This window comes from Dendrobates tinctorius, unplaced genomic scaffold (assembly GCF_039654945.1).
Source record: "Dendrobates tinctorius isolate UK_male_01 unplaced genomic scaffold, ASM3965494v1 ptg000011l, whole genome shotgun sequence".
Taxonomy (NCBI): Eukaryota; Metazoa; Chordata; class Amphibia; order Anura; family Dendrobatidae; genus Dendrobates; species Dendrobates tinctorius.
This window is the reverse complement of record NW_027361679.1, coordinates 129,316,151-129,331,886: the sequence shown is the minus strand read 5'-3', so window position 1 is coordinate 129,331,886 and position 15,736 is coordinate 129,316,151. Positions and strand designations below refer to the sequence as shown.

The following is a 15,736-nucleotide window of genomic DNA, read 5'->3' as shown; positions in this document are numbered from 1 at the left end:
ACCCCTCAAAGTGACTTCAAATGTAATGTAGTCCCTAAAAAAATGGTTTTGTAAATTTTTCCTGGAAAAATTAGAAAATCACTGGTCAACTTTTACCCCTTACAACTTCCTAACAAAAAAAAATATTTGGTTCCAAAATTGTGCTGATGTAAAGTAGACATGTGGGAAATGTTACTTACTAAATATTTTTTCTGACATATCTCTGATTTAAGGGCTTGAATATTCAAAGTTGGAGAATTGCAAAATTTTCCAAATTTTCGCCAAATTTCCATTTTTTTTCAGAAACGCAAGTCATTCCGAACAAATTTTACCAGTTTCATGAAGTACAATAAGTCCCGAAAAGAAAAAATCTGACAGTGGTCAGAATTGCAAAAATTGGCCCAGTTATTAACGTGCAAACCACCCTCAAAGTTAAAGGGGTTAAAAAATGTTTTACCTCAAAGACAGAATCATTTGCGATTCCCATGCTGTCCTGTCTGTATACTCCTTTGCTTCCTCACCTACCCAGGAGATGTGGTATGATAAGACCATGTTCCTGTACGATCAAACACGGCCATTACACCGTACACAACAGGGGCACATGTATAAGATTATCTCAGCACAGGAACATTTTATTATACACAACCAATTGTGGAACTTTTTATTATTCAAATATCTATTGAATAAAATGAATTTTGTTCGTGGGAAAACCAATTTAAATACCATACAGGAAAAAGGAAGTAGTATGCAAAAATACTGGCATCCCCAAATAAAAAAGTAATTTCTAGTATAGTACAAGGACAAATCAAAGCAAAAAGTTAAAACCATTTATGAAGGCAATAGGTAACAGTGTGACAAACTGGATCCTGGCCAGACACCTCTCATCCAGCCAAATTACTGTAGATTGCACACTTTGCACTGACGAGGGGCAGCACCCCGAAACAGTGTGTCTGCAAATTGGTTTTTATCCTAAGTTATGTGACAAGGATTGTTAGAGTTGACATTGAATTTTAGGATTGCTACTTCCTATAGGTGGCACTAGAGTTCTACACCTCTTCCTCTCTGAAGAGATAATTAGCATAATGAGACTGACACCTCTCCTTAGATGCCCAAATGGTAACAATTAACAAGAACCAAAAAAAAAACAAAAAAACAAAAACGTGTAACAATGAAAATGTTTATATAATGGTAGTGGCAAAAAGACAATATTAAGTCCTTAAAAATGGTTAAAGAAAATCAGGAGTAAATAACCGTTGTGGTGTGACTGGTGGTTAAGTGGTTAATGGAAGGTATGTGTCACAGGGATGGCAGCTCCCTGTGATGTAGCCCGGAGTGTTTTTCTTAAGTGTAAGTAAATTTAAGTAGTTGTTCACATTTGGGTCCGGGCTACGGGTAGCTATGAGAGTTGGGAGGTTCTGGCTACCCATGTGCCTCACTTCGTGGTGAGGGGGCTCACTGTACCCCGTTTTGGCTGAAGAGGTCTGTGTGGTTGTGAATCTGCAGGACCTGTGATGAAGTCATGATCATGTGACTAGCCATGTGATAGGTAACTGGGAGTGGTTACAGCTATCTAAGGCAGGTGTGTTGCACATGTGAGAGAGTGTGTTAGGAGTCTGTCAGTGTGGACAGAGCTTCCATGTTCCAGGCACGGACGTCGCATAGCCCGGGAAGCCGTGCCGGCGACTCCGAGCCAAAAGGAGCGGACGGTCTTGTGATACTGACCGGGGTCAGATAGAAATGTGTACAGGATATCTCTGCGGTAAGAGGGATCTGGGAACCTGTGTGGCCAACAGGTAACGGTCTTGAAAACCGTGTGATACTGACCGGGATCAGAAAGAGACTATGTGTGAATGGACATTTATCAGATGCTTCTGAGGACAAGAGGAATCCGAGAACCTGTGTGGCCGATCCAACAGGTAACGGTCTTGACAACCGTGTGTTATACTGACCATGTATTTTGTTCCATGTTTTACGGATACCTCTGAGGACAATAGGGATCAGGCAACCTGTGTGGCCGACACCAGCAGGTAACAGACAGGCGTCCATGTAAGGCTAGTTTCACAACGTGTTGCATTTTAGTGCGATCGCCGCACCATGAAAAAGGACGCGTGCGGCGGCCAAAGCATACCTACGCACGGCCTGCATACCCAATGCTAGAGATAGGGTACGCAGGTCGCATGCAGCATCATGCGCCCACAGGCGGAGCTGACCGGAGGAGGCGAGGCAGGAGGCAGAGCTTCACTCCGAGCGTCCGCTGCGCCTCCAAACGCTAATGTGAAACTAGCCTTATACTGACTGGCGTTAGTGAGAAACTGTATCTGTATTCACATGTTAAAGCTGAATGTTTAATAGACAGTGAAATGGCTGCTGGAACTGTCTTAGTAATAAACTGAATGGCTTCATTTTAACCTTTAGTGTGCCAGCATTTACCTCCAAGACCTGCAAAGTGAGTAATCCCCGTCCACTCACATGGTGGAATGTTACACCATAGAAAAATGTGTGTGTATATTGTAAATTAGTATGTGGATCAGTGTATGCACAGCAAAAAATGCAGGGAATCACCAAAAAGTAATCGTGACAACCTGAAAGAATCAATCCATAAGCTACAATCAATCAAAAATGGACAGCCAATAAAGCCTGTGTTAAACATTTAAAAATCCACATATTCAATAACAAAACTTCTAACTGCACGTGAAACGGCACGATTATAAACAAAAAAGGCAAAAAGACATTTAAGGGGAATCTGTAAATTGGGGCAAGAAGTAATAGATGAGGAAAAGACCCCACGCGTATCGCCATCTTATGTGTGGCTTCCTCGTATTCTATCCCTGCTTGAGCTCAACTTGTACTACCCCAGCCAGCAATAAATTTAATTATGAAGAGAAAAATAATGTGAAAAATATATGTGCAGACATCCAGGGTATTTTTCCACACAACGGTGCCAGATATCTATTTTTTCAATTTGTGGACAATAAATTTAATTAGTTTAGTGACCCTTAAGCTTCTGAAAGGTTCCCTAGCTTATAGTTCTGGACCATTTTAGTTAAAAGCAAATGAGGGGATGCTACTTTTGGACAAACTGTACCCATTATATACTTACAAAGTTATTGCTTCTTAGTATACGGGGAGTTGCATAAGTAGATTCACTACGTAAACACGCGCTATTATGGAGTCCTGAAGAAATGCCCCAGGAATCTGGAAAACACAAAATATGAAAGTTAAGCACACAACATTTTTTTGGGGGGAAAATGCTATTTTTTTTCAAACCAAAGCTAAAAATACAGCAAGTAGAAATATTTGTATATTTCCTATTCATTTTAACCCCTTTAGAACATAAAATGTACATTCATGTGATATGTCGTGTCCCTGAAGTGCCAGTATCTTTCCTAACAGATGATGGCTGATTTAAATCAGCAAGCATGTGCCTTTAACAGCCATGGATGGAGCGGTGCTCCGCCCACGGCTGATAACCAGTTAAATGCCGCTGTCAATCTCTGGCGAGGGGGCGTCATACCATGTGCCTATCAGTGCACCCATGACATGATTGTGGGATACCGATGGGTTGCCATGACAGCCGGAAGCGTGTTGAAGACCTCCGTGCTGGTCATATTCTCCAGTGAAAGCCAGCGTCTCACTGGCCTTCATAGGAGACAGTCAGAATTACATTGTTTTTTGCAATAAGAGGCGATCAAAACATCGTATCTAGCTCAAAATGGTATCAATAAAAACATAGACCTGGCTTGGTAGTATTAATGTGATCCAAATTAACATTTTGCCAGAACTTCTTTATATATTCTAGACCGTTCCTGTCTACGTTCTTCACACCTTTTTCTCCTGTCACAACAAGGATATTGGCATGGTCATTTCTATTGAGGTTGCAGGGCCCGTCAGGTGAGGCCAGCAAATACTTCACCTGGATGTGTCTCCGGGGTATTGGGGGGGCCCTTCAGAGTCTAGTTACACAACTGGCCATTAGAAAGCTTGCATGGGGAATGTCGAGGCCTAGGATACTTTTAATATAGAACAAAGGTACTAGCCTGTCTGATCTAAAAAAAAAAAAAAAAAAAAAAAAAAAAAAAACCATCAGTCTGCACTTCTTATGAGAGTAGTGGACTGGTTCAGGTAATGGATGATACTGCAAGGGGACCTTTCTCCCTAGACGTTCAAATCTCTACCTTGGATTGAAAAAATATATGTACAAACTAAACAATTACCAACACTCACTCATCATCTACAGGGTGGGCCATTTATATGGATACACCTGGGTGGGCCATTTATTTGGATACACCTGGGTGGGCCATTTATATGGATACACCTGGGTGGGCCATTTATATGGATACACCAGGGTGGGACGACTTCAAAATGGCTGCAATGGTCACCACCCATCTTGAAAAGTTTTCCCCCTCCCATATACTAATGTGCCACAAACAGGAAGTTGATATCACCAACCATTCCCATTTAATTTAGGTATATCCATATAAATGGCCCACCCAGGTCTAACCTTATAAATGGCCCACCCTGTATAATCACGCAAGCTGGGTCCATTAACGCCCTTGTTTGACAAACCAGATTTTACTCCTGCTTCAGGTGTGGACTAATTTCTAGTCTGGGACAGATCAGCTGGAGTTAGATTGAGACACTTTCTCATGGGATCAGGCTCTTAGCCTTCCTTTACAGAACTTGGTGGTTTTTATCTAGATAGGTTTCTATTCTGTCTGTCATTTTTCCAGCTCAGGCCATTTATACATTGTCACTATATGTCTGACTAATGTAAAGGTTGAACTCACTCCGATTGAAACCTTAAATTGCTCAAGTAGGTCCTTGTATGAAACGTCTACCTTGTATATGGCTGCACATAGAGGTAGACACAGAATCACTGTCTTTTTAATTCTTCCACTGGTTTATTAGAAGGCCCTGCATAATCCAGTACAACGTTAGCAAAACAAACATGGCCTTTCTGGCCTAATAGAAAAATAAAAACTTACTAGAAAAAACCCGAAATCAATGGATGTATTGATAAAAATTAACTTTTTTATACCTAATTAAAAGACGAAAGACAAACAACAAACATCGTTCATATGTAACCGTGCTTACTAAGCCCACTCTATGATACAGCTCCCTAGACTCCATACCTGCCTGCCAGAGGAGTTTGGCACCCTAAACAGATATATGAAAGATGGCGCTCTTTGATGGCTGACCTTGACCATCCTAAATATCCCAGTACTGGTGAGTCAAGCACTTGGTTCTGCATATCTCTCCTCTACCTGTTTGTTTACAGTCATATGTAAAAGTTTGGGCACCCCTATTAATGTTAACCTTTTCTCTTTATAACAATTTTGGTTTTTGCAACAGCTATTTCAGTTTCATATATCTAATAACTGATGGACTCAGTTATATTTCTGGATTCAAATGAGGTTTATTGTACTAACAGAAAATGTTCAATCTGCATTTAAACAAAATTTGACCGGTGCAAAAGTATGGGCACCCTTATCATTTTCTTGATTTGAACACTCCTAACTACTTTTTACTGACTTCCTGAAGCACTAAATTGGTTTTGTAACCTCATTGAGCTTTGAACTTCATAGCCAGGTGTATCAAATCATGAGAAAAGGTATTTAAGGTGGCCAATTGCAAGTAGTTCTCTTATTTCATTCTCCTATGAAGAGTGGCATCATGGGCTCCTCAAAACAACTCTCAAATGATCTGAAAACAAAGATTATTCAACATAGCTTTTCAGGGGAAGGATACAAAAAGTTGTCTCAGAGATTTAACCTGTCAGTTTCCACTGTGAGGAACATAGTAAGGAAATGGAAGAACACAGGTACAGTTCTTGTTAAGCCCAGAAGTGGCAGACCAAGAAAAAATCAGAAAGGCAGAGAAGAAGAATGGTGAGAACAGTCAAGGACAATCCACAGACCACCTCCAAAGACCTGCAGCATCATCTTGCTGCAGATGGTGTCACTGTGCATCGGTCAACAATACAGCGCACTTTGCACAAGGAGAAGCTGTATGGGAGAGTGATGCGAAAGATGCCGTTTCTGCAAGCACGCCACAAACAGAGTCGCCTGAGGTATGCAAAAGCACATTTGGACAAGCCAGTTACATTTTGGAAGAAGGTCCTGTCGACTGATGAAACAAAGATTGAGTTTTTTGGTCATACAAAAAGGCGTTATGCATGGAGGCTAAAAAACACAGCATTCCAAGAAAAACACTTGCTACCCACAGTAAAATTTGGTGGAGGTTCCATCATGCTTTGGGGCTGTGTGGCCAATGCCGGCACTGGGAATCTTGTTAAAGTTGAGGGTCACATGGATTCAACTCAGTATCAGCAGATTCTTGACAATAATGTGCAAGAATCAGTGACAAAGTTGAAGTTACGCAGGGGATGGATATTTCAGCAAGACAATGATCCAAAACACCGCTCTAAATCTACTCAGGCATTCATGCAGAGGAACAATTGCAATGTTCTGGAATGGCCATCCCAGTCCCCAGACCTGAATATCATTGAACATCTGTGGGATGATTTGAAGCGGGCTGTCCATGCTCGGCGACCATCAAACTTAACTGAACTGGAATTGTTTTGTAAACAGGAATGGTCACAAATACCTTCATCCAGGAACTCATTAATAGCTACAGGAAGCGACTAGAGGCTGTTATTTTTGCAAAAGGAGGATCTACATAATATTAATGTCACTTTTATGTTGAGGTGCCCATACTTTTGCACCGGTCAAATTTTGTTAAAATGCAGATTGCATATTTTCTGTTAGCACAATAAACCTCATTTGAATCCAGAAATATAACTGAGTCCATCAGTTATTAGATATATGAAACTGAAATAGCTGTTGCAAAAACCAAAATTGTTATAAAGAAAAAAGGTTAACATTAATAGGGGTGCCCAAACTTTTACATATGACTGTATATCCTACGTTTGTTCGAGCACCCTGTTGTCCCTGTCTCGTGCACTTGGAGAGCATAGTGGGTGCATGCTCTCCCATTGTTTATTTACCACTTAAATTATAAAAAAAAAATAATAATAATTATACATGTTTGCAATCTGCACATGTGTGCTGACCTGGAGAATTATATAGCCATGATAAAAAGAATGAGGTCATTCAAAGGTACAACTTGTCCCACAAAAAATAAGCCCTTTTACAGCTATGTAAACAGAGAAATGAAAAAAAAGTTATGGCTTTTAAAGTGGAGAAAAAAAAAAATGAACAAAAGAAAAAGATGTGGTGTGCGAAAGCACCTGCACCTTTATATTTAATTTGCACAGTCTGTGGGCTTATTTGATAAAGTAGAAATTAAAGAGCTGCAAAACTTCAGGCTGAACATAAAATCACCAGACTACCTTTATTTGAAAGAAAATAAGATAACATGTTTAACACTTTTCTGCTACCAGATAAAAGAACAAGCAGCCACAACCCAACCATATAGTATAGAGGCAATTCTAGTACTGTTCTGTAAAACATACATTAGTAGTGTCATTACAAACCATGGTTGGGAGAGAACAGCTCTGTAGCCCCTGTTGTACAGCCGGGTAAGGGAGGGCTAGGAGCAGTTACTTTGTGTTCCCAGGTTTCTCTTCTGTCAGACAACTGCTGCCCTGCACAATGTGATGTGGTCAGATCAGATGGAGAGTCAGCAAAGGAAGGGGTTACTAAAACAGAGTCCACAGCGGAACAGTCATCGCGAGGCGTCCATGGCCTGGAATCCGGTGAAGGGCCAGAAAACGGATGGAATGGGGAATCCAATCCAGAGTCTTCCACATTTTCGGGGGAAGATGAAGAGAATGGAGACGGGCTTGAGGCAAGATTGTATGTTCTGCAAACTAAATTCAGAAAATAATAAGGCATTCATGAAGGCACGTGTATTATAAAACCAAATTTAAAATGGCAACTGTAAAAATTACAGCAGCCCTCAGATCACATACTACTTCATATTGCTGTCTTACACAGACAGTCAGTTACAAAAGTAGGCTGTACATACTCGTCATGTTTATCTCGGCAGTCAGGCTTACCTACCTATAGTCCGTCAGGCTTACCTACCTATAGTCCGTCAGGCTTACATACTAGTCATGCTTACATACCTAGTCATGCTTCCCTACAAAATATACCTGGAAAATCATCTGGTTCAAAACCGGTTTCCTGTAAAGCTCCAAATGAACAATGGCCAGGATGAGACCCACAAACAGAATTGGAATCACTGCTGTAATGAACAGAATGCAAAAAGTAAGAAGGACAACTGGAAAAGTATACACTAAAACACATTAAGAAATAAATGCACTTGTTGAAATCTTAGTTTCTTTCTTAAGAGGTGGCTTTTAGTTTATGTTCAGCATTTCCAGTTAAAGTGGTATTCTAGCCCTGGAAAGTATAAATGCTTGCGTCTTAGGACAGGAGGATTGCACCCCACTACCCTTTACTGGTCTACAATTTATCACCTAGTCAATTGTAACAGTAATGTAAAATATGACGTAAGATTCCCCTGATTATCACTATTTCTGGAACATTCCAGACTCATCTATTCACACTCACAAGCTGTAGATTCGACCCCCCCCTTCCTTTCCCCCTGCCTGCATCTGCATTCACACGCTCACTGTAACACTACACTAGCTCTTTCCTGTCCCCCCCCCCCTCACTGCAAGGGAATTTTAATTAGCCAGGAGAGAATTTTTCTTTGATTGTGTGGCTGCGGCCAAAGCATTTATAACTCCCTCACTGGAAGCGGACCTAACAGCCATTGCACAACAAGAAGCCGTCCGGCGACCAATTATCCTAGGTGTAGTTCTCTGACTGACCTGAGGGTAAGGGGGGCACCGGAGAGCTGCAAGTTCCAAAGGGGAACTGGAAAGTGGGATATCCATAAATCCAGACAGCTTGTAACATATTGTGGCAGTGGTGGGATAACTAAAATAAACCCCCCTGCAGTAATTTGTTAGGGCAAGTCAAGCTTGCTGTTTTTTATCACATGGTGCCAGCGGTGAGATAACTAAAATAAGCCCCCCCGTGCCTGTGATAGCCATGTGCGGCCAAAGGTCACACCCCCGGTCCATGACATCAATGGATAGGTAATAAATGCTTATGGCAGGAAAAATCCTTGAAATATACAATTTGTTGATGGGACAAAAATGTACGTGAAGCTACACAAAAATCAAAATGTGATCATTAGCTATATTGGGTCACTTCCTCATTGGGAAATATACTGTAGTAGGTTTTAACTGGATTTCATAAAATTATTTATGGTAATCTCAATCTTAAAATTGTCAAGCTGTCCCTAAAGCTGCAACAAAATTCATTATCAGGAGAAGAAAAAAAAAAAAACAATATTCCAAGACATGAAAATTGAAGAGGAACTTCTATTCTTAAAGTGTTATTTTGCTTTCAGAAAAAACCCTTTCACAGGTGCAGCTTGTTTAAAACAAACCTGTTCTTTACCCTCCCTTGCTGGGTCCAGTACGGAGTCTCCGCCGCTGCTCCCTGCAGCTCTTATTAGTCAATAAGTGAGCTCAGCACCTCTGCCCAAGTTGACAACACGAACTGCTGAGCTCTCGGATTGGCTGCAGCGCTGTCAATGCGATATCAGCACGGCACACAAACGAAGCAGAGACAGAGACTCAGCACTGGACCCGGGATGTGAGTACAGCACATTTTGCCTTTTTTTTTTCTAACAAAAAAAAACAAGCTGCACTTATGGAAAGGGACTTTTTGAAAGTGGAAAAAAACCTTTAATAAGCTGTCAGATTCATTTTGCATTAAACGGGTCAGACATTTTTGTTTCGCCAATATCCATGTGCTTCATCACGTACAAACAAGTGTAGACAGAAATCAAAGCATCGCCCGGTGCAGCCAATCTGTGCTCCGCTTTTAACGTCAGACCAATAAAGCTAAATTCTGTTTCTCAGAGAACATCTACTGGTCTCTGCTGCATAAATCCCAATGCAATTAGTAAACTCATATATTAGGATATTTAATAAGCTAATAAATTAAGAGAATAGAATTTTCATATATAAAAAAAGAAAAATTAGCCAAGAAAGAAATAAATTCCCATTATAACTAGTATACCTGTTGGTTCCAGACGATGGTGAAGTGTTAGTAAAGCCCGGATTTGGTTTATCTGTGTGAAGATATGTATAAAAAAAAATATCTTATAATATGCAACACAGTACAAATACTAAACAATTCATGAACTTTTAAAAACCCTACCCGTATGACAATTCATTTCTGCAGATGTAGTTCCAGAATTTGACACAGTGCCTGAATTCCAGGAAACCAAAAAAAACCCACACGTTCAACAACAGCATAAGATACAAAAAACCCACACAACTGCAGCGAGGCAAGCTATACTCACGAATTGTCTGGCGCCTCACAGAAACCTGCATGTGCACAAGTGGAAAAGGAGAAGACATGTCACTAGTAGAACTGCAACAAAAAGAATTACCAAACCACAAGACATTAGCTAGACCAGCTTTACCACTGCTGCAGGGGGCTGAATCATGGATCCCACCGTTTCCCTTAGCCTTTTCATTTTGGCTTCCTCATCCTCCACTCTTTCTGCACTTTGCGGGGGTTTTATCTGTATTCTGTAACGCCGCGGTTCATCCTCATCATCGTCATCAAAATCAGAATCACTAGAGGAACAACAGGCAACCGTGGATTCTCCTGGAGGGGTTTCAGTTAAGGTAAAACACAAAATCACTTTGTTCACCAGACTAGACGATTAAGGGGCACATCCCAGGTTGACATTACAGAAAGCTACTTTTCTGATACGATGATATAGTCTGATATAGTCAATGAATAAATAAAATGCAATCTTTGTCACATGCACGGTGGCTCAGTGGTTAGCACTGAAGCCTTGCAGCGCTGGGCTCCTGCGTTCATATCCCACCAAGGATAACGGACAACATCTGCAAGGAGTTTGTATGTTCTCCCCGTGTTTGCATGGATTTCCTCCGGCTACTCCAGTTTTCTCCCACATTCTAATGATAGGGAATCTAGATTGTGAGCCTCATTGGGGACAGTGATGATAATGTCTGTAAAGCGCTGCAAAAATAAGATAGCACTATATAAGCAAAGCATAATAAATAATATGAATAACAATCATTAAACAAAACCATCCTTGTGCTCTCTGGAGGAGCTTTTTTTTAATGCAGATCAAGCCACCTGAAAAAGAGTGACCTCAGTCACCAACCTCCATTTAAAAGCCACTGGTCCTGCCCTAGAAATAATGGTGGCAAGATAAGGGTGAGGGGAGGAGGAGTGAAGGTTTGCTGCTTGTATGGCAGCAACAAATGTACAGTTGTGGCCAAAAGTATTGACACCCCTGCAATTTTGTCAGATAATACTCAGTTTCTTCCTGAAAATGATTGCAAACACAAATTCTTTGGTATTCTTATCTTTATTTAATTTGTCTTACATGAAAAACACAAAAGAGACTAAAGCAAAAAGCAAAACATTGATCATTTCACACAAAACTCCAAAAATGGGCAAGACAAAAGTATTGGCACCTTCAGCCTAATACTTGGTTGCACAACCTTTAGCCAAAATAACTGCGACCAACCGCTTCCGGTAACCATCAATGAGTTTCTTACAATGCTCTGCTGGAATTTTAGACCATTCTTCTTTGGCAAACTGCTCCAGGTCCCTGATATTAGAAGGGTGCCTTCTCCAAACTGCCATTTTTAGATCTCTCCACAGGTGTTCTATGGGATTCAGGTCTGGACTCATTGCTGGCCACCTTAGAAGTCTCCAGTACTTTCTCTCAAACCATTTTCTAGTGCTTTTTGAAGTGTGTTTTGGGTCATTGTCCTGCTGGAAGACCCATGACCTCTGAGGGAGACCCAGCTTTCTCACACTGGGCCCTACATTATGCTGCAAAATTTGTTGGTAGTCTTCAGACTTCATAATGCCATGCACACGGTCAAGCAGTCCAGTGCCAGAGGCAGCAAAGCAACACCAAAACATCAGGGAACCTCCGCCATGTTTGACTGTAGGGACCGTGTTCTTTTCTTTGAATGCCTCTTTTTTTCTCCTGTAAACTCTATGTTGATGCCTTTGCCCAAAAAGCTCTACTTTTGTCTCATCTGACCAGAGAACATTCTTCCAAAACGTTTTAGGCTTTTTCAGGTAAGTTTTGGCAAACTCCAGCCTGGCTTTTTTATGTCTCGGGGTAAGAAGTGGGGTCTTCCTGGGTCTCCTACCATACAGTCCCTTTTCATTCAGACGCCGACGGATAGTACGGGTTGACACTGTTGTACCCTCGGACTGCAGGGTAGCTTGAGCTTGTTTGGATGTTAGTCGAGGTTCTTTATCCAACATCCGCACAATCTTGCGTTGAAATCTCTTGTCAATTTTTCTTTTCTGTCCACATCTAGGGAGGTTAGCCACAGTGCCATGGGCTTTAAACTTCTTGATGACACTGCGCACGGTAGACACAGGAACATTCAGGTCTTTGGAGATGGACTTGTAACCTTGAGATTGCTCATGCTTCCTCACAATTTGGTTTCTCAAGTCCTCAGACAGTTCTTTGGTCTTCTTTCTTTTCTCTATGCTCAATGTGGTACACACAAGGACACAGGACAAAGGTTGAGTCAACTTTAATCCATGTCAACTGGCTGCAAGTGTGATTTAGTTATTGCCAACACCTGTTAGGTGCCACAGGTAAGTTACAGGTACTTTTACACAAATTAGAGACGCATCACATGATTTTTCGAACAGTGCCAATACTTTTGTCCACCCTCTTTTTTATGTTTGGTGTGGAATTATATCCAATTTGGCTTTAGGACAATTCTTTTTGTTTTTTCATTTAAGACAAATTAAATGAAGATAATAACAAAAAATTTGTGTTTGCAATCATTTTCAGGAAGAAACTGAGTATTATCTGACAGAATTGCAGGGGTGTCAATACTTTTGGTCACAACTGTACATAAATTACAATGCAAATCAATCCGATTCTAAATGCCACCTTTCTTGCTCTAGAAGTAATGATGGCAAGATTTAGGGAAGGGAATGTGTGAAGGGTGGCAAAAACAAAAATAAATCACTACGCAAATAAAAAAAAATAAAAACATCAAGCAAGTTCATCATTGAACCACAAAAAAAATGAATTTGTGACCATCATTATCAGTACACCAGATAGACAACTCTACCTGGCCTGGGCTGCCTGTGTGACAATTCATGCTAGACAAAGACCCGTCAGGGTCGAAACATTGCGTCATGGCAGAATAAAGTCTTCATGAAATTCTTAATCACCCGGATGGAATGCTGTTTTTTTTCTTACACTGGAAGTCATGCTGTAGGGTCAGCCAAAAGTTTTACCATAACCAGGTTCCCCGCATCATGTTCCCACATGCTTTATGCATCTATTAGCCCTCTGTGTCTGTACTGTTACACACTTAACATTATGGCTGGTCCATACAATCAGGGAAACTGTTACGACCACCTTTCGTGTCTACCTCTTTCCTCATAGACTGTAAGCTTGCGAGCAGGGCTCTCATTCCTCTTGGTATTTGTTATAATCTATGTGATTATTGTTATGCTGTAATGTCTATTGTCTGTACAAATCCCCTCTGAAATGTAAAGTGATGCGGAATATGTCGGCGCTATAGAAATAAAATGTATTATTATTATTATAGGGTCTACTATTACTACCATGGTTACGACCACAACTATAGTGATAGTTAGTTGTCAGTGGCCATAACCATGGATACTTAAACTACTGAAATGAACTACATACGGTAAACCAAACAGCGTATCAGAAGAACTTTACTACATTTCTAATTGGAGGCATTTGCTACTACATATTGGGATAGCATTCTGGACATGGGAATACCCCTTTAAGAAACCCTATACATATTGGATAATTGTTGGCTGAACAAGTGCTTGACCAATAGCCATCTTCCCAAAGCATCCGTTCACAGGAGTGCTGGGCATGGCCAAGTAATCCCGTGCTCTCTACGACAGAGCTGCCGACAGACTTCTCTGGAGGTGGCATATCAACCAGTAAACAACAAGATCACTTAATGGAAATGCAATGCAACCCTTCTTCCCCGTTATTTGGGGAGAGAGTTGGGAGGCCTCCATAGACATTACATTACTGGTCAATTTCACGGATATCAGCAGCCTTGTTTAGACTAATGTGTATGAAGCCTTTAGCACTCTTCAGAAGGGATAGGTCCCCTTCAATTATTTACTATTCATTTCTCCACTCTCTCAGTAACTGTATCCCGTAATCACACAGTAAGTAGTCCTCTTATCCTGTAGGATTATTATAACCTTCAAAGTGCAAAATGCTAAATTCAGAGACAGAACAAAAAAAATCACCTTAATTAAGCTACATTTGGTCTTTACAAGTATAAATATTTTTGAAAAGCAAAAAAAACTAATCAAATTTTAGGAAACTGTACAAAAGCAATAAAGTTCCAATATACTTGTACTTGATGGTCTGTAAATCTTAACAACCAAGTATGGAACACAAATAGTGACATTCTGGATAATCATAAACTGAACCCTGATGATAAGCAGAGAGTTTCAACATGCCCAAATAATAATGAAATAAGAAAGCACCTAAAAGTGATCGTTTAGTCAGTAATAAGGAGTGGCAAGCAGGGAAATTTCTCTTGAAGTGAAAACAATTACTTGTAAAATGTACTTTCCAGAAGAAAAAAAGTACTTTTATTAACACCGCATGGTGTTCTCAAAGATAACCTAGAACTTTAAGTTCACAATTTGTAGACCTAATAAAAAGATACTGGTTACATGATCATCAGGGCGCCTTGTAAACCCTTCTTCATCAACATCTGGAAGCTCCTAGAACAAAACAAAACAAAACTTTAGACCAAATGTATATTTAAATTGAATGTAATCTACTGATTCCTTATTTTATTTCAAATAAATATTAACAAATCCATTTCTAAACATGTTATTAAAAAAAAAAAAAAAAAAAGCTTTAAATGGGGTTGTTCGCTGCTTGGTCAGCCCCCTTTTTAAATGCATGAGTAAAATAAGAAGGAACATTGTAATGTCAAGTGGCACAGTAGCCAAATCAGTGGTTGATGATCGGCTGCTGCTCAATATATCCTCAGATCATACATCTGCTATGATGAAACAGTAAAAGCTGCACGCCACTGCCTGCAGCACCCATGTGACTAGCAAGCAAATTTCTCACGGGTGCTGTATCGGCAGGGAGAATAAACTTTTCTTATTTCACTCAGGGGAACTTTAATTTAAATTTAACCCCTTAAAGACACGACAGACTAGGTTTGTCATAAATTGTCTCCCTGCCTCTGATGCGGGCTCGCATCTTTCCTAGCAGATGATGGCTTTGATATTCAGTCATCATCTGCCCAAAACAGCCACAGGTGGAGCAGCGTTTCTCCCATGGCTGTTAACTTGTTAAATGGACAGCATGCTGGCAACGAGGGGGGGGATAAACTGTTGTACTTGCTCATCAGCACATCCGAAGGAAGCAGTGACAGCCAGGGGTCTGCTGAAGACAACTGTGCCTGTCATCATTGTACTCCAGTGAAAGCCAGACCGTGGCTGGAGTTTATAGACTGATTTTTGCTATACACAACAGTGCTATACCTCAGATACTGAAAATTAAAAAAAAAATATATAGCGATAGCTACAGAGATCTATTATATAGATTTTTATTTTTTGTAAACAATCATATTTGGTATCTCTAAATTTGCAAAAGTCAAATCTATCGCAAAATATAAAATAAATTAGTCCGATTGGTAAACAGATTAGCGAGATTA

At 40.4% G+C, this 15,736-nt stretch overlaps 1 protein-coding gene across 6 annotated transcripts in view; it reads right to left on the bottom strand.

Annotated features, from left to right (window-relative positions):
• Positions 1-15,736, bottom strand: part of FCHO1 (FCH and mu domain containing endocytic adaptor 1) — a 212,451-nt gene that overhangs the window by 31,746 nt on the left and 164,969 nt on the right. For 5 of the 6 annotated variants that reach the window (XM_073547749.1, XM_073547741.1, XM_073547757.1 and 2 more), the window contains exons 13-20: positions 14,729-14,786; positions 10,453-10,640; positions 10,330-10,354; positions 10,185-10,235; positions 10,044-10,095; positions 8,096-8,187; positions 7,475-7,810; positions 3,080-3,174 (exon numbers count right to left, since the gene is read on the bottom strand). In XM_073547749.1, coding sequence (XP_073403850.1) covers positions 3,080-3,174; positions 7,475-7,810; positions 8,096-8,187; positions 10,044-10,095; positions 10,185-10,235; positions 10,330-10,354; positions 10,453-10,640; positions 14,729-14,786 — 897 coding nt within the window. The remainder of the gene's footprint in view (positions 1-3,079; positions 3,175-7,474; positions 7,811-8,095; positions 8,188-10,043; positions 10,096-10,184; positions 10,236-10,329; positions 10,355-10,452; positions 10,641-14,728; positions 14,787-15,736) is intronic. The other variant, XM_073547775.1, reaches the window with a different exon arrangement.